Source organism: Camelus dromedarius, chromosome 14 (assembly GCF_036321535.1).
Source record: "Camelus dromedarius isolate mCamDro1 chromosome 14, mCamDro1.pat, whole genome shotgun sequence".
NCBI classification, from domain to species: domain Eukaryota; kingdom Metazoa; phylum Chordata; class Mammalia; order Artiodactyla; family Camelidae; genus Camelus; species Camelus dromedarius.
Genome location: NC_087449.1, coordinates 52,879,020 through 52,902,916, shown reverse-complemented (window position 1 = coordinate 52,902,916; position 23,897 = coordinate 52,879,020). Strand labels below are relative to the sequence as shown.

At 51.2% G+C, this 23,897-nt stretch overlaps 1 protein-coding gene across 1 annotated transcript; it reads right to left on the bottom strand.

Moving 5' to 3' along the window:
* Positions 1 to 93: 93 nt before the first annotated feature.
* CRYBG2 (crystallin beta-gamma domain containing 2) lies at positions 94 to 23,699 on the bottom strand. The gene is made up of 20 exons (XM_010993732.3): positions 22,960 to 23,699; positions 14,447 to 16,922; positions 13,975 to 14,022; positions 13,776 to 13,888; positions 13,480 to 13,609; positions 11,438 to 11,577; positions 10,527 to 10,653; positions 10,251 to 10,286; positions 9,748 to 9,884; positions 9,466 to 9,592; positions 9,048 to 9,187; positions 8,824 to 8,950; positions 8,547 to 8,579; positions 8,311 to 8,423; positions 5,218 to 5,347; positions 3,820 to 3,959; positions 3,311 to 3,434; positions 1,535 to 1,693; positions 378 to 537; positions 94 to 274 (listed from the first exon to the last, which is right to left on the bottom strand). The coding sequence occupies exons 1-20, from the start codon at positions 23,538 to 23,540 to the stop codon at positions 186 to 188; spliced, it is 5,130 nt and encodes a 1,709-aa protein (XP_010992034.3). The 5' UTR covers positions 23,541 to 23,699; the 3' UTR covers positions 94 to 185.
* Between the last annotated feature and the right edge of the window lie 198 nt (positions 23,700 to 23,897).

Sequence of the window (23,897 nt, the reverse complement as noted above, 5' to 3'; positions counted from 1 at the left end):
AAGACCACCTGAGCATAGGAGGGAAGAAGGCAAGTGCACAAACCCTCATACCACCCCCAAATATCAAGGTGCTCAGAGATGAGGATACCTGGGAACATATTAGAAAACAGTTTATATTACAACAAAAAACTGTAAAAACATTTCATCCCAGGGAAAGCCTCCAGGGCTGAGGGGGTAGGGGACGTTCAAAGCACATGGACAGCCCAGATTTGGGATGCCCTGTCCTTGGCCAGCTCCCACAGCACTGCGTGGTCCCGATCGTAGCCTCGGCCACCTGGGGGAGGGGGTAAGAGATGGGGAGATGGTTAGAGAGAGCTGGAGACTCCACTGCCCTCAGCCCATCAAAGTGCCTTCTCCCATACATATGCCCAACTTACCTTTCACATCTAGGATCCGGCCTTCGAACATTTGGCTGCAGATGTGGCCTGAGTCATCAATGCTCCATGTCTGGCGGGGCAGGCGACTCTCAGCCCATAACACCACCTTGGAGCCTGTGCTGGGGGGCCCAATCACCTGCAGGCTCATGGTGGGGGCCACCTGAGGCCCCAGGAAGTTGTCAGGCACAGTCCCTCCCCACCGGGACTCAACCAAACCCAAGACACCCTTGACACACCCAGCTTTGACTCCTGGCTCTTATGGACTATGACTCTGAGCAAATCTCTTAATTCTTCTGGGCTTTGGTTTTCTCAGGGATAGGAATCTTCAAGTACTGGTTGTTGTGAGGGTTCAATGTGAGAAACCATAAAAGAGCTGGAAAAATATTAGCTCCTCCAGGAAGCCCTCTGTGACTGATTCTTGAAGTACAGGCTTTAGCAGCAGACAAGCCTCTACACACTTACTGGCTGTGTGGCTTTCAGCCAGTTACTTCTCTGTGCTCTGATTTCCTTACCTAGAAAATGGGAAGTATAATAGAACCTGCCCCATAGTGCCCTCTAGGGATTACATGAGGCATTCACGTGAAGACATTTGCACAGGTGCCTCCTTCAAATGCCACCTCAGGAAGGGCTCCCCTTGTAAGAGCTACTGATACTCCCTATTTTCCTTTCTTTATTTTTTCCTCTATTACACTTTTCATCATCTAAGGTACTAACATATTTTACTCATTTAAGCTGTTTCTTTCTCTCCCCACTAGGTTGCAAGCTTTAGGAGGGCAAGAGTTGTTTTTTCACTGCTATATTCCTAGCACCTAGAACAGGTCCTGACACAGAGCAGGTGCTCAGGAAGTGTTTGTGGAGTGAATCTATCATGATTGAGAGGATTCACGTCTGTCACAGGATATCAGAGCTGGGCGTCCCTTAGAAGCATTTGGTTCAACACTCTTGCTTTGCAGAGAGGAGACAGAGACCAGAGAAGAGCCCGAATTGCCCAGGGGGTACACAGCCTGCATTCTGCATCTTTCCAGGGTCCTGGCGTATCTGTATCTGTCTCTCTGGTCCAAGGCAGAGTCCTGTTCCTGACTGGACTGGGACTCTGAAAAGTGGCCTTGTGAGTGTCTGGGGCCCTGGTGTCCCTGTCCCAGCCCCTAAGCCAGTACCTGGTTCTTCAGCAGCCCGTCCTCGTGGTACCAGATGCAGCTGCCTCCGGCCCGGGGCTCAGAGACCACCACACGGCCTGCCTTCATGTCTTCCACGTGGTCTGGCACTGCCAAGAATCCCCCCAGCGCCTCATTCCAGAGGCGGAAATAAGCCCGGCGCTGGTGACAGGGGGAGCTGAGAGTCAGGGGTCTCTGGATAGGGATGTTCCCACTCGGGTCCCCAACACTCTCAACTCAGGGCCCTCCAGTATCCCAAGCTCCCAAGCCCTCCCTCCTGCCCCAAACTTTCCTCGACCCGGCTTCTAAGTCACCCCTTCTTTCTCACACATATACAAGGGCACATACGTAGTGCACACCCACACCGTTCCACATCTATAGAGACGCCCACACACTGGCAGATACACCCAAGGTCCACATGGTTGTACAGGAGTTCACAACAGACACAGACACATGGATACACGCAGCCGTGCAAACTCAAACTCTCTGTTCCCCTAGCTGACTCAATGCCAGGCACTTATGTTTGCTAAAAGTTTGGATTGCAGGAATACAGATGTGCAAGAATACAGATGTGCACACACACACTTATAGAGAGAAACGTATGCACCACCCACGCTGCTAAGGCACTACGGAAGGGCAGACATTGGGCTGTCAGGTATCAGACCTGGCTCTGCCACAAACCACCTGGGGGTCTTGGATGGTGGTGACAGTAATAATAGCAATCATAATAATCACAGCTGATGTTTGTTGAGTGCTTAACCCCCAAGCACTGGTCTAAGGGCTTTACATACATTATGATCTTCATTCCTCAAAACAACTCTGTCATACATATTATCCCCATTTTAAAGATGAGGAAACCAAGGGCCATGGAGGTAAAGTACTTGCCCAAGATTGCAGAGCAAATCCTTGTCCACTTCTCTGAGCCTTTATTTCCCCATCTGTAAAATGCGAGGGTTGGAGATAATCCCCAAGATTTTTTCTAGCAATGATGTTGTAGGAGACTGAAATAGGGACCACACAAATATCCTCACACAAAGACACACACTCTCAACAGTGTCACAAGTACAGGCACATGCAGTCACAAACACACTCTCACAGAAGTACAGGGGGTGACACACATACCCCCAGAGGTCACCTCCAGAGGACACATGGATACACAGACACAAAAATGCCCTCCGAAGGGACACACACACACACACACGGCCACGCCTCCACATAAATGCACATGCACACAAATGAGACACACGTCCAGACCTGTGCTCATAGATACACGGAAACACAGATATAGACACAGTATTTCCCAAAGTGAGATGTGCTTACTACTGGTTGGTGGTACATGAGATAATTTTCAGTGGATAAACTTATTGTTAAAATTGAACGGTAATGAGTGGAGGGAATAACTCAGTGGTAGAGTGTATGCTCAGCATGCATGAGGTCTTGGGTTCAATCCTCAGTACTTCCATTAAAAAATAAATAAAATTAAAATTAAAAAATTTGAATGGTAATGTATTTATCACAATGTCTATTAAGGAAAAATCATACATACACATCAAACCCCATGATTTTATGGATATTATTCCTTAGGCTAAGGATAAAGTAAAAAAAAAAGTGAGTTGATTTAGAGGAAAATTTTAAGGAGATAATAGTTCAAGAGGAATGACGGTGTGACAAAAAATTGTCACAAAAGTACACAAATGCTCAGTTTGGGAAACATGGGAAACACACAGCCAGACACACAGCCAGACAGGCCAGCCCAGATGCACTTAACACGCTACCCACCTGCTTGATGGGGTAGAGGGAGCCCACCCTCTGGGTCCCACTGTACGTCAGCCAGTTGGTGATCTCACAGCTGCCCACCAGCCACTGGCGGCCCCGGAAATCACTGTGCTCACACAGCACCCAGCTGGGCCCAGCAAGAGCCAGAGACACAGAAAGGAAGACAGACAGACAGACAGACAGACAAACAGGTAGAGGAGGAGGCACAACCATCAGAATGTTCTCCACCTCCTCTTCTCTCATGCTGGGACTCCTCTGCCTAGGGTTTATCTTTCTGTTCTGGGAGGGGTGGAGGGAAGGGCTGGGAAGTAGACCTGAGGTTTGCAGGGCAGAGTAGGGTCCTGGAAAGGCCCCCAGGCTGGGGTCCAAGCCCTGAGTGCCAGTGACGTTTCTCAGCCTGCACTTCTCCCCCCTCCCACCTGGCTTGGAGGGGAGTAGAGTAGAAGTGGGAGGGAAGACCTGGAAAACCCCCTCACTCACTGGCAGCCCCCGCGCCCGCAGGACACACTTACACGCCCCCCTTGATCCGCACAGACAGCACGTGGTTGTTGAAGCCCTCGGCTTGCAGGCTCCGCACCTCCCTGCTGAGCTCAATCTCCTTCCCCTCGAAGCACTCCAGTCCGTACAGGAGAATGGACGGCTCTGAAAAGTGCTGTGGGCCCAGGGGCACGGACAAGGGGGAAGGCCATGAGAGCCCCAGACTCAGCCCCCCAGTTCCAGACCCCTCACTCCCAGTATTTCAGGCCCTTTTCCCTCCTGAGCTCCACCCCACAGGGCCCCTGACTCCCGGACACTGCCCACTGGGTGCTCTCCAGGATTCTCAGATGCAGCATGTGCCAGACAGAGCCCACTGCCCCTCAAACCTCTTCCCCGCAGTAAATGGCACTTCTAAGAAAGTGCTAAGAATTATACTGATCATTAGAGCTGTTCTCGTTTACTCAGGGCTTACTACATGTTAGGTTCTGTGCTAAGTGCTCTACCTGATCTCATTGGAACTTCTCAACAACCCTCTACAGTAGATGCTGTTGTTATCCCCACGTAGAGGGAAACTGAGGCAGGAGACGGTAACCCACTTGCTCAGGCCCCTAAAGCTGGGCTTCAGAACCAGGTCTGTCTTCAGAGCCCAGCGTGTAGTTGTAAAGAGCTTGGACTCTGGAGCTGGGCTGCCTTGGGAGAACCTGGCTGTGTCTATTGCCAGCTGTGTGACCTGGAGCAAGTCGCATGACCTCTCTGTGCCTCGGTTTTCACTTTGGAAAAAGGGAGACCATAATAAGTAACATAGCTCATAGGGTTGTGGTGAGGATGAAATGCCTGAGTCCATGGGAAGCCTTTTAAACACTGCCTGGAGCAAAGTACAGTAAATGTGCTGCCCCCCCACTGGCTGCCCCCACTGGCCACCCCGTCAGTCACCAAGTCCCACAGACTCCAGCTCCTTAATTCAGCCCATGTCACTTCTCTCCCAGTCTTCCTGGTCTAGGACATCATCATTTGTTACAGATGACTGTAGCAGCAGCCCCACTGCCTTCCCCCGTCCACCTGTTCCCCCTCCACCGACCACGCAGCAGGGCCATCTTTCTGTTTCATTCCTCCCTGCCCAGAACCACCACTTCAGGGGTTCGCCCCTGCCCCCAGCCCACCCCTGAGTGCTAGCCCTTCCTGGCCCCGTCCCACCTGGGTGTCAGGACACACCACTCTACACTGTCATCTTTCTGTCCATGTGACCATGGGTTCCTTGAAGGCAAAGCTGTCTCTGATTTATTTCAGGGTCCCCAGGACCTATATCAGCCAGGACTCAATAGATCTCCAGTAGGTTCAACTGGCTTTGAAGCCCTGGGGTCAAGGGGACCTGGGATGGTTCTGAAAAAGACCACTGCCTCAGAGGGTGCCTGGAACTGGACGGGGTTACTCACCAGGGGCACCCTCCGGAGAGAGCCCAGAACTGTGGAGGCCAGGCAGCCCATGGCTGTGAGAGTGGGGAACTCGCCCTCGGAGAGAATGTGCTGTTCACCCTCAAAGTTCTTCTCATCAAACAGGATCCAGCTGGGGAAGGGAAGAGTGGAGGATATGAGTAGGTGTTTGAGCCCACGCTGTCCTCAGCCTGCCCGGGTGCCCCTGAGATATAGCAGAGTGGATGCAGACTTGATGGGGGGTTCCCCCTGTCCAGGGGAGGCCAAGGATGAACAGGCACTGCAGCAGCAGAGACTAAGGTCAGACTTAAGAAAGGACTGAATAAAATCATACTGCCCTACAGGGGGAAATCTGGCAACATCAAGCAAAACTCCATGCACAATTACTCAGCAATCCCATTTCTCAGTATCTATCCCAAGGACACCTTTAAAAAACATGAAATGACACATATACAAGGCCATTTATTACAGCACTGTTTACAGTATCAGACTGAGAGCAGCCAAATGTCCAGCAATAGGGGATTGGTTGAAGAGACTAACAGTCTGGAATATAGCACAGCAGTCAAAAAGAATGAGGAAGAGCTCTTAAAGGGCTATAAAGAGGTCTCCAAACTGTTAAGTAAAAACAAACAAACAAACAAAAAAACCAAGGTGCATACAATGTTTACAGTATGCTTCCTTTTAAAAAAATTGAGATATAATTTGCATACCATAAAATTGACTCCTTTAAAGTATACAATTCAGTGCTCTTTAAGTATATTTACCAGGTTGTTGTATGCTTCTTTTTGTGTAAGAAAATGGAGGAAGAAAACAAAATATATTTGGTTTCTATAGTTATATGTAAATTTATGAGTGTATATGTGCTTATATCTTCAAAAAGAAACAATGGATGAATAAACTAAACACTAAAAAAAAAATTACCTATAAGGGAGGGAGGAGGAAAGGTAGCAGGAACAGAGATGAAAACTTATTTTTTTAAGTCTTGACTTTGGAACTGTTATGGACTGAATGTTGTGTTTCCCCGAAATTCATATGTTGAAGCCCTAACCTCCAATGTGATGGCCTTTCCAAGGTAATTAGGTTTAGATGAGGTCATAAGGGTAGAGTCCCCATGATGGGATTAGTGTCTTTGTAAGAAGAGATAGGAGCTCTCTCTCAGCCATGTGAGGACACACCAAGAAGGCAGCCATCTGCCAACCAGGAAGAGAGCCCTCATCAGGGAACTGAATCAACCGACACCTTGATCTTGGACTTCCCAACCTACAGATCTGTGGGAAGATAAATTCCTGTTGTTTAAGCCACCCAATGTATGGTATTTTGTTATGGTAGCCCAAGTTGACAAAGAAAGAAACCCTGTAAACATTTTATGCAATTAAAAAACAGAAATAAATATAAATGAGAAGTATTCCTAAAAACTGAAATAAACAAATGAACCTACTATGTATCAGGTTGGTGGCATAACCACACAGAAAAAAGTATTATTTCAAATGTCTTAAAAACCCAATATTTTGAACTATACATACCTAATGGGATGTAGGTGAATGTTCTGAGGACAAAAAGAACAACAGAAAGCTCAAACAGCATTCAGTAGTTTTTACTGTTAGTAGTAATAATAGCATTATAATTTTGAAACACCTAGCATGCGGATTTCAGCCTCTAAATAGCATTACCCATCAAAAGCAACCAGGGTTCTTTTGGAAATGGCTGATTCCAGATTTGAGGCAAAAAAGATGTACTAAATGATCCTGAAGCATCTTATTGTACCAGAAAAACAAGGAAGTTTTTAAAAAGCTATTGGGGTCATATCAAAAGTACCCAGGAGGCAACTTGGAGGGGCTCCCATTTGCCAAAGATAAAACAATTTGAGTACACAAAAGAGCACTGACTCCCATGGAATGGAGCATTTCAAATACTTAAAAACCCATGAGTTATAACAATACTTTAAAAAATCTTCATTGGTCAGCTTTGGAGGTTGCTAGGGCATTAATTCAGAAATTATTCTGAAAATTGACGAGAAAGGGGCAAACACTGATTCTTGGGAAAAGGTCAAACTTCCTTTTTTGTATGAAGCATTTTAGGTAAACAAATAGTTGAAAAGGGAAAGTTCTTTATAGAAGTTTTCCAGCTAATACATGTAGAAGGAATAACAAAAATTAGTAAATCATAATTTTGTAACCTCTAAAGAAATAATATATCTAGGCAATTATCATCAATGGATGCTAAAAATCATTAGGTGAAAGGTAAATGAGGAATCTTATAATGTATAGATCTTATTATCATTAAAATGGAACAACCAGACATGTAGCTCCTGATGTGATGCAGTGAGAAGTACATGCACCGCCTATGAAGTCTTCCTGCCAACAAAACAAAACACCCTGAATCTCATCAAGCCTCTAGAGCTAAATACCAATTTACAGGAAATATGGGACACAGAGGAACAAGTTAGAAACAACGCCAGGAAGCAATCAGTCAAATACAGAAAATGGGAAACTTACAGGGCAAATTATTGAGCTTCTTCAAACGAATAAATGGCGTAAAACAAAATGAAGGGGAGGGGACTGTTATACCTTAGAGATCAAATAGATCCAATGCAATGTGTGGACCTTGTCTGGATCCTGAGAAAAACAAACCAATTTCATAAAGGCATTTTTTGAGACAATGGGAGGAATGTGAACATGGACTGGGTATTAGGTAATAGTAAATTACTGATAATTTGATTTGATGTGGTAATAACTTGTGGCTATGTGGGGGGTGGGGTCCTTTCTTATTAGAGACGCACATTTAAGTATTTACCTGTGAAATTTTATTTTGGGTCGGGGACTTAAAATAGCCCACTTTAAAAATAAAAAGGGGAAAAGGAATAGATGGAACAAGATTGAGGTTCTTTATACTATACTGTCTAGAAGTTTTACGTTTTCCATTAAAATTTTATTTTGCTTTAAGATTGAATGATTTGAGACAGAATAGCTAATCTCAAGGAAATTAAATGAAAGAAATCATTTGAAAGAAAGACCTTCTTCCTATAGACCCGACTTCCAAGCTGAGTTAAGCGCTTCAGGGCAGGTGCACCTCATCTCCCCTCCCTCAGGTCCTTACCTGCCGCCGAGGACACGGCAAGACTGGGGCTGGAAAGAGGAGGGCAGAGATGTCTGGTCATCCTCGAAGGAGATATGGTCGCCCAGAAAGTCGGGGCCAGAAAAAAGTTGAATCTGGCGGCAGAGACGGGAAGAGATGAGAGTGAAGGAGGGAGACGGAGTGAGATAGAATGGGGAAGAGGGAGAGAGAGTTGAAATGAGGGAAGAAGAAACAAAGGACCCCAACAGCTTCTTTACCTTTGAGACAAAGTGCAGATTGTGCTCTCCGACCTGAAGGGAAGGACCAAAGTTTCGAGGCTTAAGGAGGGTACCAGCCCCTAGCCTGTTCCTCTGATTTCAAAATTTCCGACTCTTTCCCAGCTCCCGAACTGACCGGGTCTGCATTAGCGGTGTCCCTTGCCAGAGAACCCGCCCCCAGAGCTCCGAGCCTGGTCCTTCCAGGTCCTTCCGCGGAGGGCGCATCCCAAGCCCCGCCCCCGCCCCAAGAGGCTCCGCCCCCGCAGCGGGCACGCACCTGCAGGACCGGCTGCAGAGAGGCGAGGGCGCTGTTGCCCGCGCCCCAGTCGTCACAGTTACGGTACACCCCCTTCTCCAGCACGTACTGCTCCCCCGAGAAGCCCACCTCCTGATAGGCCACCCACCTGCAGGAAGAGCGGGGAGCGGGTCAGCTCGGCGGAGCCGGCACCTCTGCTGGGACCGCCCCTGGCCTGTCCCACTCCGGGAGCCTCCGTCACTCACACGCCGCTGAGCACATGGATGGCCTGCGTGCGGGGTGCATGTCCGGCCAGCTCCACGTCCCGCAATGCCTCGCTCACCTCCACGCCGTGCCCCTCGAAGTCCATGGCCTCAAACAGCACCAAGGCCGGGTCCCCGAAGTCCTGGGCCCCAGGGACAGTCAGGTTTCTCCTGCCCACCGACGGAAACCCCTGGGAGTGCCCAGGCCCCAAGGACGCATCCCACCAGGGGACTTTGTTTCGGGTGAGGTGATCAATGTGGCCTGGGGAAGGGGAGCAGGAAGGAGAGAGGCTAGACCTCAGGGAACACTTCAGGTGCTCTGGAGAACAGGGAGAGGGGGCACAAATTCTTCCCTCAACAAATTGTACCGGGGGAAGTATGGCTGTGGCCAGAGAGGAGATATCCCAATTCTCTTGCTTACCGTCCGGATGACCCGCAGGGAGGTCAGCGCCTCGTTATAGCCTCCCCAGTGTGACCAATCAGCGTATTCCCCCTCCTCCAGCAGATACTGGTGGCCCCGGAAACCTTCCTTCTCGTAGCCCACCCAGCTGGGGGAAGGGGGAGGCAGACGACTCAGTCGCAGGAAGCCCATAGATGTGTAAGATAGCTGCCCCCACCCCCAAGGCAGCCCAGGTCACTTCCCACCCCCGAGGATAGAGGCCAGTGGGGAGAATGGGGTAGAAGGAAGGGTCCTGAGTCTCACCAGCCCCCAAGAACTCGCAGGGACCCCACTGAGGCCAAGTGGGGGCTCTGGCTGTCCTCTGGCTGCTGAAGGTTATAGATGTCTCGGCTCACTTCCCAACTCTGGCCTTGAAAGTCTGGGGCCTCATACACCACAGCCTGGGGGGCGAGGTGGGGGAGGGGGTGGTTTAAGGTTGGTGGGATCTGGACCCAGGCATATCCAGACAACCCAGAATAACTCTACCTAGCATCAGCCCAGAGCTAAGCCCTCCCACTTCCTCACTGAGCCCCATGCCCTTACCCAAGTCCTGTCTCTTCCCCAACCTCTGACCTGATCCTTACATATCAAAAGTCAGTTCCTAGTGAGCCCATCCGTTTTCACGGTCTCCCTGACCGTGACCAAGCCTCTGGTCTGCAGCACCTTCCTCTCCCAACTTCTAGTCCAGACCATGATAACCACACACGCACACACTCCCTACCCAGCCACCCAAAGGCCCTCTTTGACCCTAAAGCCCAGACTCTTACCTTGGGCTCCCCTGGCTTCTCCACACTCGGGCAGCCCTGCAGAGGATATGGAGCTGAGACACCAGCCCAGAGGTGGGGGAAGGCAGATGGGGCTGGTGACCTAGGGGTTACTTGTTCCAGAGACTCCTAAAAATGGCCAACCCATGTCCTCCCTCTCCCCCATCCCCTTGGACTAATCCTCCCTCTTCTCCAATCCCATTCCCAGTAGGAGCTCCCAGGCCCTGCCTCTTTCCCCAGACTACAGGATAAGGCTACTTGGGACCACCTGCTGCTTACCAATCTCATGGGCTTCAGGGAGCCCACACTGGGGTCTGATGCACCCCATGCCTCTGAGGTGGGGTACTCTCCAGGCTCCAGGATGCAGGGAGTGTTTTCAAAGAAGGGTTTGGGGTATAGAAGCCACCTGGGGAGAGGCAGAGAGGCAGCTGCACCCCAGACTCCCAGGAACACAGATGATGGATGGGGTGGAAGGTTTAGAAGGGAGGAGGTTTTGAAGGAGAGGTCCGCCTCAAGGGGACCCTGGGGGACATTTCAGGCCCCCATAATCTCCTGCAGCAGCCACTCATCTCCCTTCCTTTGACCTGGCACACTCTAATTTCACACAGCAGCTGGAGAGTTCTAGCACCCATACCTGGGTAGTTCCCCATTAGCCTCACAATTAGCCCAGCTGCACAAAGAGGCCTTTTTGCTCTGTCCCCCTGCCTTCCTCCTGGGCCTCGCATCTCCCCACTTGCTGCTTTCTCTGGTCATACTGAACTTTCAAAGCTTAGATCTCTTGTCTCTGGGCCTTTACAGGTGCTGTTCCCTCTGCTAGTATACTCTTCCTCATTCATTCAACTAACAAGGCCCTGCTTCAGGCATCTGGGATACAGTAGTGAACAAAATGTACAAAGTCCCAGCCCTCATGGAGCTTAGATTCTTCTGGGGCTAACTCACCCCAGCTGAGGGGTCTCCTCCTCCAGGAAGGCTTCTCTGATCTCAGGCTGCTTTGGTGCTGTTCTTTGCTCCTGAAGCCCCATACTCCTCCATCCTGGAACTCTGGATTGCTACTGTCTGCTTGCTTGCCTGGCCCCACCAGTAGACTTAGAACATTTTGAGGGCAGGAACTATGCCCTGTCACCTGTGTGTCCGTAGCACCCAGCACGGTAAATGTTTAGTGAAGGGTTTCCAGAACAGCCCAGACTCACAGTCCTGCAGAGACAGTGGCAGATGCCACCTGCAGGGGCCTCTCCAGGTGCTGGGGGTCTTCCAAGGCCTCAGTAAGCTTCACTCGCTGCCCCTTGAGGCCCTCCTCAGAGTACAGACTGATTTCTGGGGTAATGTAGTCCTGCAGAAGAAGGGTGGAAAAATGAAGTGTAAAACAACACCGTGCAGCAGCTACCCCCGACCACATCTGCCTCCCTAAGTCTGCCTAGCTGGGGCTCCCGGGGGCTTCTGGGAAAGCTCTGTGGCCATCTCCTCAGAAGCCAGAAAGCTGACTGGGGTGTTCTCTGCAAGGTTGGCCAGACAAGCCTGAGACTAAAACCTTGCTGGTCTGGTGCTGGCCCTTGGGGACCTGAGACCAAAGTTCCCAGCAGGAGCCTGCCAAGTGCCTTGCTCTTTGCCTTGGCTCTGGGAGCCTGATTTTCAGGCTGCTGGCTGGACGGGCATGATGGACAACCACTTCCTGAGGTCTAACTTTGACCCTTCCTTTGTTTATAGTTCCTGCCCCTGTCCAGACTGGCTTCCACCTGCAACTCATCCCAGGAACCAGCAGTTCCTCTCTGCATTCTGGGTGATCCCCAGGATCATTTTCATTTACAAACTCCTTCATCAAATGATTATGAAGCATCTACTAAGTGCAAGGCATGTGCTAAGGCATGTCCTACCCCTTTTCATTTGGTCCTCCCAATGGGAGTTATTACGCCATTCACAGGCTAGGAAAGTGAGGCTCAGCGAAGTTAAGCAGCCTGCCTGAGGGCACACAGCCTGCAAGTAGCAGGGCCAAGAACAGAGCAGTGTAGTTTTTGTTCACTGTTGCAACCCAGCACCTCCCACATGCCTGGAACACACTAGGCTGAATGAATCAAATGAACCCAGGTCCATCTGACTTCAAAGTCCTTGTTTTTCTCTTGTACCTCATTACCTCCCACATGAAGATGAATTTATTGTGAGAAGCTCACAGTAAATTGTCCACAAACATTTGTGTGTTTCTGGGGAGGCTTTGAAAACTCTTGTCCTCTCCTTTGCGTGGCTGGGCCACTGACCTAGTTAAGACTCGTCCTCTCTTACCAGGAGGATTGCAACAGCTCTGAACTCGAAGTAATTTGTCCTTCCATTAAAAACAGAAAAAAACAAAACAAAACAAAAAACCAAAAACGTCTGCTAGGCCCTGCTTTTAGACTTATGCTTGCTCTTCTGGGTCTCTCTAGTGGCCAAAGTGGCTTTTTCAAGCTTAATCTTAGTAGTTTGTAAATTTGTGTTATGAAAACAATGTTATTTTCCCCCACTTTACAGATATGAAATTATAGTATGGACAATGTCTTTTCAAACCATGTACCCCTCCCTCAGAGTTCAGGGGTGCCCCTCGGCTGGAAATCACAGCCCTTTCTGGTCTTCCTGCCTCCAGGATCCCCACCTCATCTTTTCTCCTCCTGGCAACCAGCGGGACGTTTATAAATCTCTAATCTGGTTATATGGCTTTCCTGCTTCAGATCCAGCCCTCATACTGTATTGACCGTGAATCCTGTGGGGCAAAGAGCAGGTCTCCCCCACCTGCTCTTTGCCTGGCACAGTGCCTGGCACACAGCAGACATTAATGAGCATCTGTGAGCAAATGAATCAACACACATCCGTGGCACCTGGGGTCTGGCTGTGGGCCTGAAAGCCTGGGCCCTGGGTCGGGGGTGAGCTCCCACAGCCACTCCCCACACATTTCTGTTGCTCTAACCGAATCCTTCTCCAGCACTAGCTCAAACTTCCCCAGGCTGCTTTCTCAAACTGAGGCTTGGCCTTTGTCTGGCCCCTGCCTCCCCAAGCCAATCTGAGCACCCCCAGAACCCCTTTCTTCTCCCGTTGGCTTCAAGGTCAGGAATCTATAGGTGAGTCCACAGTAAACCCCCTTCAGGCTCCGACCCCATATGATCTTTCCCAGAAATTCCAACTCTAGGTACCTGAGGCCATCTCCCTCCTCAGGGCCCAGGGCTTAGGGTAGATGGGGCACATCTGGTCCCTACCCACAACTACTCACTCTGACTACCCTTCTCAGGGAGCCAATGCCTTGGGTACTCCATGCTGGCCCTGGGGCTCCAAGTTCCACATCTCCTTCAGGGAGGACCAGCTTCCGGCCCTGGAACTCCGGCTCTTCATACAGCACCCAGCTGTGGGCACAGAGACCCAGGGTCACTGGGTGGGGAGAGGATGTACCCCAAGGCAGGGTCTCTGGGTAGCTGAGGAGGTTTCTGCCAGGTTGGCCTGGACACTTCTCACTGCCCTCACATTCCCCAGGTTCACACGCAAGAACCCCGCAGGGAACTCCACACTCACCAGCCTCGGACCACCCGTATGGAGGCCACGCAGGCCCAACCAGAAGCATCAGCAGTGTCTTCCCAAACATCCCTGCTGCTGCCTTGGCAGCCAGGCTCTGAGAAGAGGATCATCTGGAGAAGGCATGGAAGGGGTCCTCAGGCCCTAGCCCCAGGCCCCCGCCTCCTGCTGCCCCACCCACTTGCCCTCTACCCCCTACCTTTCCAGGCCTGGTGTTCAGCTTGCCCTGGGTCTTCAATGCTGGGCTCTGGAATGAAGGACAGTGATAAGTCTTATGGGGTTGCTTCTTTACTGCCTCCCACAACTGGCCATTCCAGGGATCCCACATCCTCCCTATTGGCCTCCACCCTCAAAGAGGTGGCCCACAGGGGATGCTACACTTGTTCCCAACCCCCAGGGGCTTCATTACCCTATCCCAGGAGCTGGGTGTCTATCACTCCCCTTCCCCAGCTTCCAAGATACCAGACCACCAAGCCCTTTGGAATCCGAATCTCCTGCTCTTTGGATAAGAAGACTGTGGCCCAGATAAACATGATCACACTGAACTAGACCTCAGACCCAAGCCTCTGGCCCCTGGAGACTGCTTCCCAGTGCCAAGATCCTTATACCATCCAAACCCTGGTGCAGGTGAGACCAGGCCCCCTCCCTTGCCCACCCAAGGCCTCACTCACCCACCCCTCCGGGGGCTGGGCACGCACGGACTTCTCTGGAGGTGGCCTTTCGCTGTAGAGCAGAGGCAGCTGTCTTGCCACCTTCCTGAGCCCTGGTGCCCCATGAGGTGGCAGAGTAGATAGTTTTGCACCCAATGGTTCCAAGGTGGGGGTATCCTTGGGGGCAGGCAGCAGACCCCCAAAGAGAAGGCTGCCTCCAAGACGGGAAGTGGGCCTGCTGCCTGCTTGCCACTCTGGCCCCAGTTCTGGGAGGGGGCCCTTGGCACCTGCCACGTGCCTCTTCATCATCTCCAGAGGAGAGCAAGAGACCTGGGGGGGCCGGGCAGAGTGGGAAGTGCTGGGCCCGGCTTTCTCCTGCCTGCGCTGGAGCTTTTCATCATCACTCAGGTAGGGGTTCTCCAGTTCTTCCTCCTCTTCTCCCTTCTCATCCTCTTTTTCTTCCAGTGTGGGCATCTCCTGGGGGCTGGGTCCCAGCACCCATGGCCCAGGCTGGTCCTCCTCGATGGCCGGCAGTGTGGCATACATGGCCAGGTAGGAGGAGCGGGGGGCTCGAGGCAGCCGATGAGTGCGGAGGATCTCAGGGGGCTCCATGCTCCGTAGGGTATCCAGGAAAATCTCCAGGTCTGCAGTCAGGGCCACTTCCTCCTCCTCCCTTGATGGCTCCAGGAGCGTCTTGCCCTTGGTGGAGTCAGGGACAAGCTGGGACTCTGGGCTGGCCTCTGCTCTCATCGGTGCTGGGGCCCGGGGGCCTCCTGGGCTGGGAGACACCTTGCCCACTGAGAAGGCAACAGGGAGAACAGCAGGGCCCTGGGCAACCACTTTCTGGGCAGAAGATGGGGCAGCAGAAGCACCGGGGCCCTGGACAACCTCTTCCTTGGTGAGGGGAGGGGCAGGGCTGCCTTCAGAACCCTGGACAACCTCTTTTTGGGTGCTAGGGCTGCCTTCTGGGCCCTGGACAACCTTGGTTGGTTTGGAGGATGAGGCAGCAAGAGCACTCGGACCCTGTACTACCTCTTTCTTGGGGGAAAGGGAGAAGATAGGGACATTTTCAGAGTCCTGAACAACCTTATTCCTTGGGGAGGATGGAGCAGAAAGACCTCCTTGGCTGGTGACAGCCTTCCTTCTTACAGAGGATGGAGCAAGAGATTGTCCAGGGACTGTAACCACCTCAGTCTTCACCATGGGCAGGATGGTGGCAGCAGGGGGATCTGGAAGCCCCTCCCTTTTTACAGAGGGCAGGGCCTGGGGTTCCCTGGGCTCAAGACTAAGCTGGGCCCTAGCATGAACAGGTACCTCAGGCTTCTCTGGCAGGTGAACTAGGCCCAGGGAGGGATTTGGGGTCTGGAGTCCAGGAGAAGAGGGTACTGGTGCGTGGTCCTGAGAGGTCTGGAGAGGGAGCTGGGTGGGGCTAGAGGCACTCTGCACCCTCGGGACCTCATGGACCCTGGCATTCTGGGCTCTGTCCTGGTCTTGGTCTGGGCGGGCTGCAAGGACATCCTGGTTCTGAGGTGGGTGAGCACCCTCTGGGATGCCTGCAGGGGCCTGGGAAGATCTGTCCTTTGGCTCTGCTGCCCCTGTCTCAGGCAGCTGCCCCAGGGCTGCACCCTCTGTGCTGCCCAGATCTGGGCTCCTTGGCACAACAGCTGTGGGTCTGGGAAGCCGGCTGGCAAGTGGGCTACGCTCAGCAGGCACAAGGCTGGTTAGCAGCTCCAGGGCCTGACTGCGGCTGGGTGAGCCCTCAGCGCGGGGGCTCACCACCATTGCCCGTATCGTGCGGACAGCATTGCGGCCCCTTGGCAGGGCCTCGCCTGAGAATGTTGGCCCCACAGCATTGGTCACAGAGCTGGTCACCCGTCGGTCCACGTGCCCTCCCACCACCATGGTGGTCCGCACAGTGCGCATCACTCGCCGTTCCTCGAGGCTCCGGGGGCTCCCACTGTTGAGACTCACACCTGGGTAGGGGCTTGGCTCACGGGGCCCATGTACTGGCACCAAAAACTCAGTCCTGGCTACGGCTCCCGGGCTTGGCGGCTCAGTCCTGGGGTCCTGAGGGCTGCCATCACCCTGGTCCACAGCCCCCTTGGGCCTTCCCACTGGCCTTTTCTCCTTGATGGGTAGTGTATACTTCTTGGAAAAGATGGGTCCATGGCTCTGGAAGCTCCTGGAGCCAGCCCCATCCCCGGGGCCCTGGTGACTCATAGTCTCTTCTTCCTGTACAGCAAAGCCATTGACTTCCTCTCGACGGTGGCTATACTCAAACATCTTCTCCTGGGGGGCTTCCAACTGGGCCCCTGATACCAGGGACACCTTGTGAAAACGGTGTTTGATCTCTTCCTGGGCAGGGGGCCGCTGCCGCCATGTCAGTGTGGCACTCACCACTCGGGCCTTGTCCCGAGCCAGGGGCCCACTTGCCTCCTCCATGTTGGGCCCCGGCAACCTGTCCTGAGGTGTCCTTGGCCCACTGTGGTCCAGCTCACTGTAGGTGGTGCCAGGAAGAAGAGAGACAGGGTCAGGAGGTGGTGAGGGTGGCTCTCTGCAGTATAGACCAACTACCCCTGACAAAGTCAGGCTGGGTAACCTCCTGCAAGTCATTTGACCTTTTGGGTCTTTGTTTCCTCATCTGTAAAATGGGCATGATCCTCTCAGCCCTCCCACCCCTCTCCCCATTTTCAGGTGATCTCCTATGCCAGGGTCCTTTAAGGGGTGAAGTTGAAGCCTAAGCCTGGAAGGAGAAAGGAGGGAGACAGCAGGAAGTCATATGTGTCTGGCCCACTATTCTGTGGATGGGCTGTGACTCTGCCTAAGGAACCCTGGGGTTAGTCCTCCAGGAGCCCAAAATTAGAGAACTGGAAAGCTGAGAACTAGGCAAGCATTGCTCTGACCCTGCTTCTGACCATTATAAGGGACAGGAAGGAAAGATAGCTTTGGGCTCAAGAAAAGCTGGGTTCCCCCAGCCCTGTCACTCACTAGCAGGATGACCTTGGGCAGCCACTTCTCCCCGTCAAGCTTCAGGGCCCCCAGAACTGGAATAACAAGAGTATGTGCTTCACAGGGTTATTGTCAGGACCCAGTAAGAGGGAAAGAATGAAAACTCACTTTATAAATTAAAACGCTGGCTCATAAGCTTCCCACTGTCACCTCGGAGAATTGTGACCAAACATGAGGTGTGCACATATGGGTCCTAGCATGAGCATGTGGTGATAACTTGTGTTGGAGCCTCAGTGCACACCTGTGGGTCTGAATGAAGCACCACAGGGTGCAGCACTTTGGACTTGAATGTATTTTCCCTCAGTTTTCTCCTCTAGGATTATTTCCCCCATTGTACAGATGAAGAAGCTGAGGGTCAGAGAAGACGGATGACTGGTCCAGGATGATGCAGCTGCTAAGTTGCGAAGTCAGGGTTTGAATTCACATCTGAATCCATGTTCAGGCATCTTCCCCTGTGCCCCTGAGGCCAAGGCTCCGAGCACACCCAGCTATTCCTGTGATCCTCTTGGGCAAAGTACATCTCACCTCTACTCCTTGAGGGGTGGGGCCTGGGACTTACTTCTTTTCTGACCCTTCCTTGATCTCTCTAGGTCTCCATTACCTCCTTTACCAAATAGGGGATACTAATAACAACTGCCTAAGAGGAACTTTAAGTTCCCTAGAAACTCTCCCATGAATCTCTGTTTTAATAATAGTAACATCAACAACACCAGCCATTTACTGAGGGCTAACTCTGTGCCAGACATCTTGCTAACTGCTTTTTGTTCATTGTCCTATTGAATCTTCAAGAGAATCCCATGCATTTGATGCCTCATAAATTATTCACTATGGAAAACAGTATGGAATTTCCTTAAAAAACTAAAAATAGAGCTACCATATGATCCAGCAATCCCACTCCTGGGTTTATACCAGGAAAAGATGAAAACTCTAATTCAAAAAGATACATGCACCCTAATGTTCACAGCAGCACTATTTACAATAGCCAAGACATGGGAACAACCCAAGTGTCCATCAACAGAAAATTGGCTTAAGAAGATATATACATGGACAGAGAGAGAGAGAGAGAGACAGAGAGACAGAGAGAGAGAGAGAGAGAGAGAGAGAGAGAGACAGAGAGGAATATTACTCAGCCATAAAAAAGAATGGAAATATTGACATCTGCAGCAATATGGATGGACCTAGGGAATATTATACTTAGTGAAGTAAGTCAGACAGAGAAAGACAAATATTATGATATCACTTACATGTGGAATCTAAAAAATAATACAAATGAACTCATTTACAAAATAGAAACAGACTCACAGACATAGAAAACAAACTTATGGTTATCAAAGGGGAAAGGGGAGAGGACGGATAAACTGGGGGTATGGAATTAATGATACAAACTACTATATATAAAATAGAACTCAGCCATAAAAAAGAATAAAATAATGCCATTTGCAGCAACATGGATGGACCTGGAGATCATCATTCTAAGTGAAGTAAGCCAGAAAAAGAAAGAAAAATACCATGTGATATCACTTATATGTGAAATCTAAAACAAACAAAAGACAAATGAAATTATTTACAAAACAGAAACAGACTCACAGACATAGAAAATGAACTTATGGTTATCAGAGGGGAAGGGGATGGGAAGGGACAAATTGGGAGTTCAGGATTTACAGATACTAATATATATAAAATAGATAAATAACAAGTTCATAATGCATAGCGCAGGGAACCATATTCAATATCTTGTAGTAACCTATGGCGAAAAAGAATATGAAAACAAATATATGTATGTTCACGTATGACTGAAGCATTGTGCTGTACACCAGAAATGGATACAACATTGTAAACTGACTACACTTCAATAAAAATATAGAGAGAAAAAAATAGATAAACAAGGATTAACTATACAGCAAGGGAACTATATTCAAAATCTTGTAATAATCTATAATGGAAAATAATCTGAAAAAAATATATATATGTAACTAAATCACTTTGCTGTATACCTAAAACTAACACAATATTGTAAATCAACTATACTTCAAGTTAAAAAAAGAGAATAAATTATTAGTAAATTATAAACAAACATTCCCATTTTGCAGATGAGGGGGAAAAAGGCTCAGAGAGGTTGTGAAATTTGCTCAGAGTCACACAGTAGCAGAGGCAAGAGTAGAACTCAACCCTAAGGGCTTAACCACCAAATCAAATTCCCTAATGCATCTGGTAAACTGAGACTCTGTGGTTTGAAGATTTACTTCTAAAGGAGGCCACAGCAGTCCTGGAGGGGCCATGCAGCCCCAACTCCGACTTCCAGGCTATACTGAGCAGGGCAATCCTATTTTCAGTTCTCAAGGGCCGGAGGGGTCAACCTGTCTTCAGATCTGTTCCACCTCTCCTTGATGCAGCCCTCAGATCATTATAAGGGAAGTTAAGGCCAGAAATGGACCCATGCCCCCAACTTCCCTCCCCTTCTATTTCCTGTCCTCCTGAGAAGCTGGTGGAACCCAGAACTTTGACCCTGTCTTGTGGCCCCAGTAGTGACTCAGGTTTTATAAGGGCAGAGATGAATGGGGCTGAGGCCCAGGGAAGCCTGACCTGATTCCGGGACCACTGGTGGCTATGAGAGCATGTGGCCTGGCCTGGGACAGGATCTGAGTGGCCCCAGAAAAGCCTTGTGTATAGGGGAGGTGAGGGGCTGAGATGGATGCCCAGTCCTTTCCTCAGGCCAAAATTCCTGACAGTGACACAATAAGACATTTGAGGCCCTGGATTGTAGCCCTTTACTGAGGCCCAACCCTCTCTCCTGTCCTCACTAAGGAGCCCCCTTTCTTCCAACAGAGCCCCTGTCCTCCTTGCTAGGACTACTCCCTCATGGAGCTTCGCCCTGGCTGATTCCCCCACGTATCAACTTCATTTCTGACAAACATTAACAACTACCATTCACTAAAATTCCCTGTCCCTGATGGTACTGACAGTAAGGGGCAAAGCCTGGGTTCTAAGTCATTTATTCATTCATTCACTTGTTTGCTCATTCATTCATTCATTCAGTGCTAACTGTGTTAAGTGATGCCCTAGGCCCTGGTAAGGTTCATTTAAAGCCAATTTTCTCTTGAAGTTGGTATCCAAGCAGTCCAGGGGTCAAAGAATTAGGCATAAAAACAGGAACCATATTTGGAAGACCCCATAGATTATGACAAAGCAACAGGAGAGCAGCTTCAAAGGAAGCCTTCGGTGATCAGATCAGATATTATCAGTCACCTCTCAACAATCAGAATTCAATGCCTCTCTCAACCCAGCCCCTGGACAACACCCCCGGTAGTCATTTCACAAACATGTGGTCATTCTCTGCTGCTAGCATACCTCTAGGGACAGGGAGGTCACAATTTGACAGCTGACCCATCCCTGGAGAGTCATGACTGCTAGAATGTTCTTCAAACTATGCAGGAATCTGCCTGCCTATAGCTCCTCTGTTTTGTTCTTCCTCTGAAGACACACCCCAATGACCCAGGATGGTTCTCCTAGGCCAGCAGAAATGCCTATTCCCAGAGCCCTCTCTTCTCCAGGGCCCTGGACCAGAGGTGGATTTGTCGGCAGGATAACCTGTGACCTCCAGACCAGGTGTGTGGGAAAGGGAGAGGCTGAGGAGGGGATGGGGGAGAGTCTGGGAAAGAGCCTTGTCTAACCCAACAAGTCCTGGATTCTCTCTGCTTACTTGTGAGTCACCCCCAAACTAGGCCAAACCAGTCCACAGGCCCACAGCACATGCTGCGTCACACACAGGCACACACAGACACATGGCACAGGCACACAGAGTCACAAAGGCACAAAAACATATACAGACACTTACCAGACCTACACAATCAGACACACAAACACAGAATCAGAGATAGACACAGTAGACACACATGTCACACACACAGAAACACACAGACACAATGACACATGCACACATTCATGATATACACATGGTCAATTCACAGCCCCTAGCCTACCTCCCCTTGAAATTTACCTTCACTTGGACAGGTGTACACACTTAGATGCATACACAGCTCATATATTCCCACTTGCAGCCCCAACTATGTCCTGCCTCGTATTTGCCAATCCTGGCCCAGAGAACCCACCCCCAGAAAGGAGACCTAGAAGGATGTCATCCCTGAAGTTTTGCTTCTTCCCTCTTTAAGTGAGCACTAGCCTCCTTGCGTCTGTCATTATCCACCTGTGCCCAAAATAGCCTGGGAGTGGCAGATGGAGCCCGAGTCCCCCAGCTAAACCTACTGCTCCTTCCTTGACCCTCTCCAGGGCCTGCCTCCTCCACCCACCCTCCCTCTCTCTGCAGTCCTCCCCAAGCTGGAGCACACACACACCCTGAAGCGTGTCTGAGCCAGCCTGGGTCCCACGTCTCTCTCTTCCTTGCAAGATCATTACTCTGACTCCTGCCCAGAGGCCTGGGCATCCCTGCTGCTGCCTCTGCTAGCACAGTGCTGCCAAATCCGCCTCCACTCACAGGTCGCAGAAAGCCCTCGAGTCTGCACAGCAGCCACACTCATCCCTCCACTGTCTGCACGGGGCCCACGGGCATCCATGAGAGGCATCGTAGAGAAGGAATTAGAACACAAGCACTCAGCTTCAAATTCTGGCCCCTTCAGTTTCTAGTTGACTTTGAGCAAGTGCTGAAACCTGTCTGAGCCTTAGTTTCCCTATTGTAATTGGGGTGGGATAGTGAGGGTTAAGTAGAATTATGCTTAGAAAACAAACCATAAATGACAGTCACCACCATCATCAGAAGGAAATCCTCAGAGCCCTGTTGGAGGCCCAATACCCCTCCTGGTGGTTCTAGAGAGGTCCCATGTTCACCTCCTCTTCAGTGAGTTTTAGGGGACCCATTCTTCCACCTCTGAGCCCACCAGCCAGATTTGGGAGAGTCATCTCAACACAAACAAAAACTGAGGCTTGAGAACCTTAGCACCGTGGCCGCCAACACAAAGCCAGGTGGGGTGATTATTACTGCAACTGAGGCGTTATTAATAAGCATCCCTGCTGTTTCCACAGCCCAACTCTCTGGAGTTCAAAGTGTTTTCCTGTAAGCACCTCTTCCTTCCTCATCTCATGCTACCAAATCTACTTGACAACTCAAGGCCCAGAGAGGTTAAGCAACTTGCCCCAGGACATCTAGCACTTTGACTGAGTGCCTTTTCTCAGGCTGGTAATGTGGTCTCCTGAAGAGGCCCAGGCAGTGGTAGGTGTTGCTAAGGATAAGGTGACCCCTCTCTCATTCCTTCCATGACAGGATATCCCCTCCTCAGGTGGACAGAGGAGGAGAGCAGCAGTGGGTCCCAGGAGGTAGCCTGTGGATGAGGGGAGGGGAAGGAGGGCAGAGTTGGGAAGGGGAGGGGATGGCAGTCAGCTCAAGCTCAGGGAGCTGAATGAATGGGCTGTTAGTTGCAGAAGCTCAGAGACAAGATAGAGACCCCAGAGAGGGCAGCCAGGCCAGTTTCCCCTCCCCATGTTACCCTACATGGAGGCTGAAGTCTACTCACCGTTTGTGAGGGGACCCAGGCGGCCAGCCAGCCTGGAGCTCCTGCCGCTGGGCCGCGCTCCTCTGATGTAGATATGGGGCTCTGAGCCGGGGCTCCTGGGGCGGGTCAGTCAGGCACCTTGTGATGGGGCGGAGCCCCTGCGGAGGCTCCTGCCAGCCCTTGGATTCCTCAGGGCCGCAGGGGTGGGGAGCTGGTTGGGCCGGTTTGGGCTCCTCACTCTCCTCCCCAGGTGCTTGCCCCCGCCCCCGCAGGGTGACAGTGATGTGGTAGCGGGTCTTTCTGGCACAGGGACGCTCATGTAAGGACTGGGCTGGCTCTGACAGGGCTGGCCCTGGACTGGCAGTCTCGCCCTTTGCCCCCTCTGCCCTAGGGGAGGATGCTGGGCGGGGCAGCATGTCTCCCAGGTTGCTGAGTGGCTTAGGCCTCAGAGGAAACTTCGGGGCTGTGTACAGGGGTTGCAGGCAGGCGCAGGCTGGAGATCTCTGTTCCAAATGTCCAGGAGCTGGCACCAAGCATGAGGGGCACTTGGCTGCAGCAGGCTCTGCTGAAGTCACCGCCAGGGCGAGGCTCTCTGGCCCCATGGAGGCATACCTGGCCAGGTCAGAGGCGCTGCCCACAGCTGGCCTCTGTAGGCGTCCCAGAGGTTCAGCAGGCCCCCCTGAGCTGTGTCGTCGCTTCCAAAGCCAGGAACCACAGCTCCCTGCCCGAATGTCCCATTCTGAGAGGCTCTGGACTTGAGCCTGAGGGAAAGCAGAAGCAGGGACCTGGTGACAGCATCTCCCCCTGCCCTCTGGGTACCCTCAACACTCCTGGGTGCCCACCTTGGCACAGGAGGAGCTGAGCCGAGCTCTGACAACAAGCAGAGTTGCCATAAGGAGAGGCTTCCAGGGCCACAAGAGCTGGGCAAGGAGGCAGATCTCTGGAAAGGCCCTTCAGCA

What these genes read in the sequence shown, in the direction of transcription:
- CRYBG2 (XM_010993732.3), bottom strand. Translation starts at nt 23,540, where the DNA reads ATGGGGCCAGAGAGCCTCGCCCTGGCGGTGACTTCAGCAGAGCCTGCT. An exon ending in CCCTGAAGCCCATGAGATTG is followed by an intron (nt 10,287 to 10,526) that starts GTAAGCAGCAGG and finishes TATCCTCTGCAG; the next exon opens with GGCTGCCCGAGTGTGGAGAA. An exon ending in GTGCGGATCAAGGGGGGCGT is followed by an intron (nt 3,435 to 3,819) that starts GTAAGTGTGTCC and finishes TGCTGGGCCCAG; the next exon opens with CTGGGTGCTGTGTGAGCACA.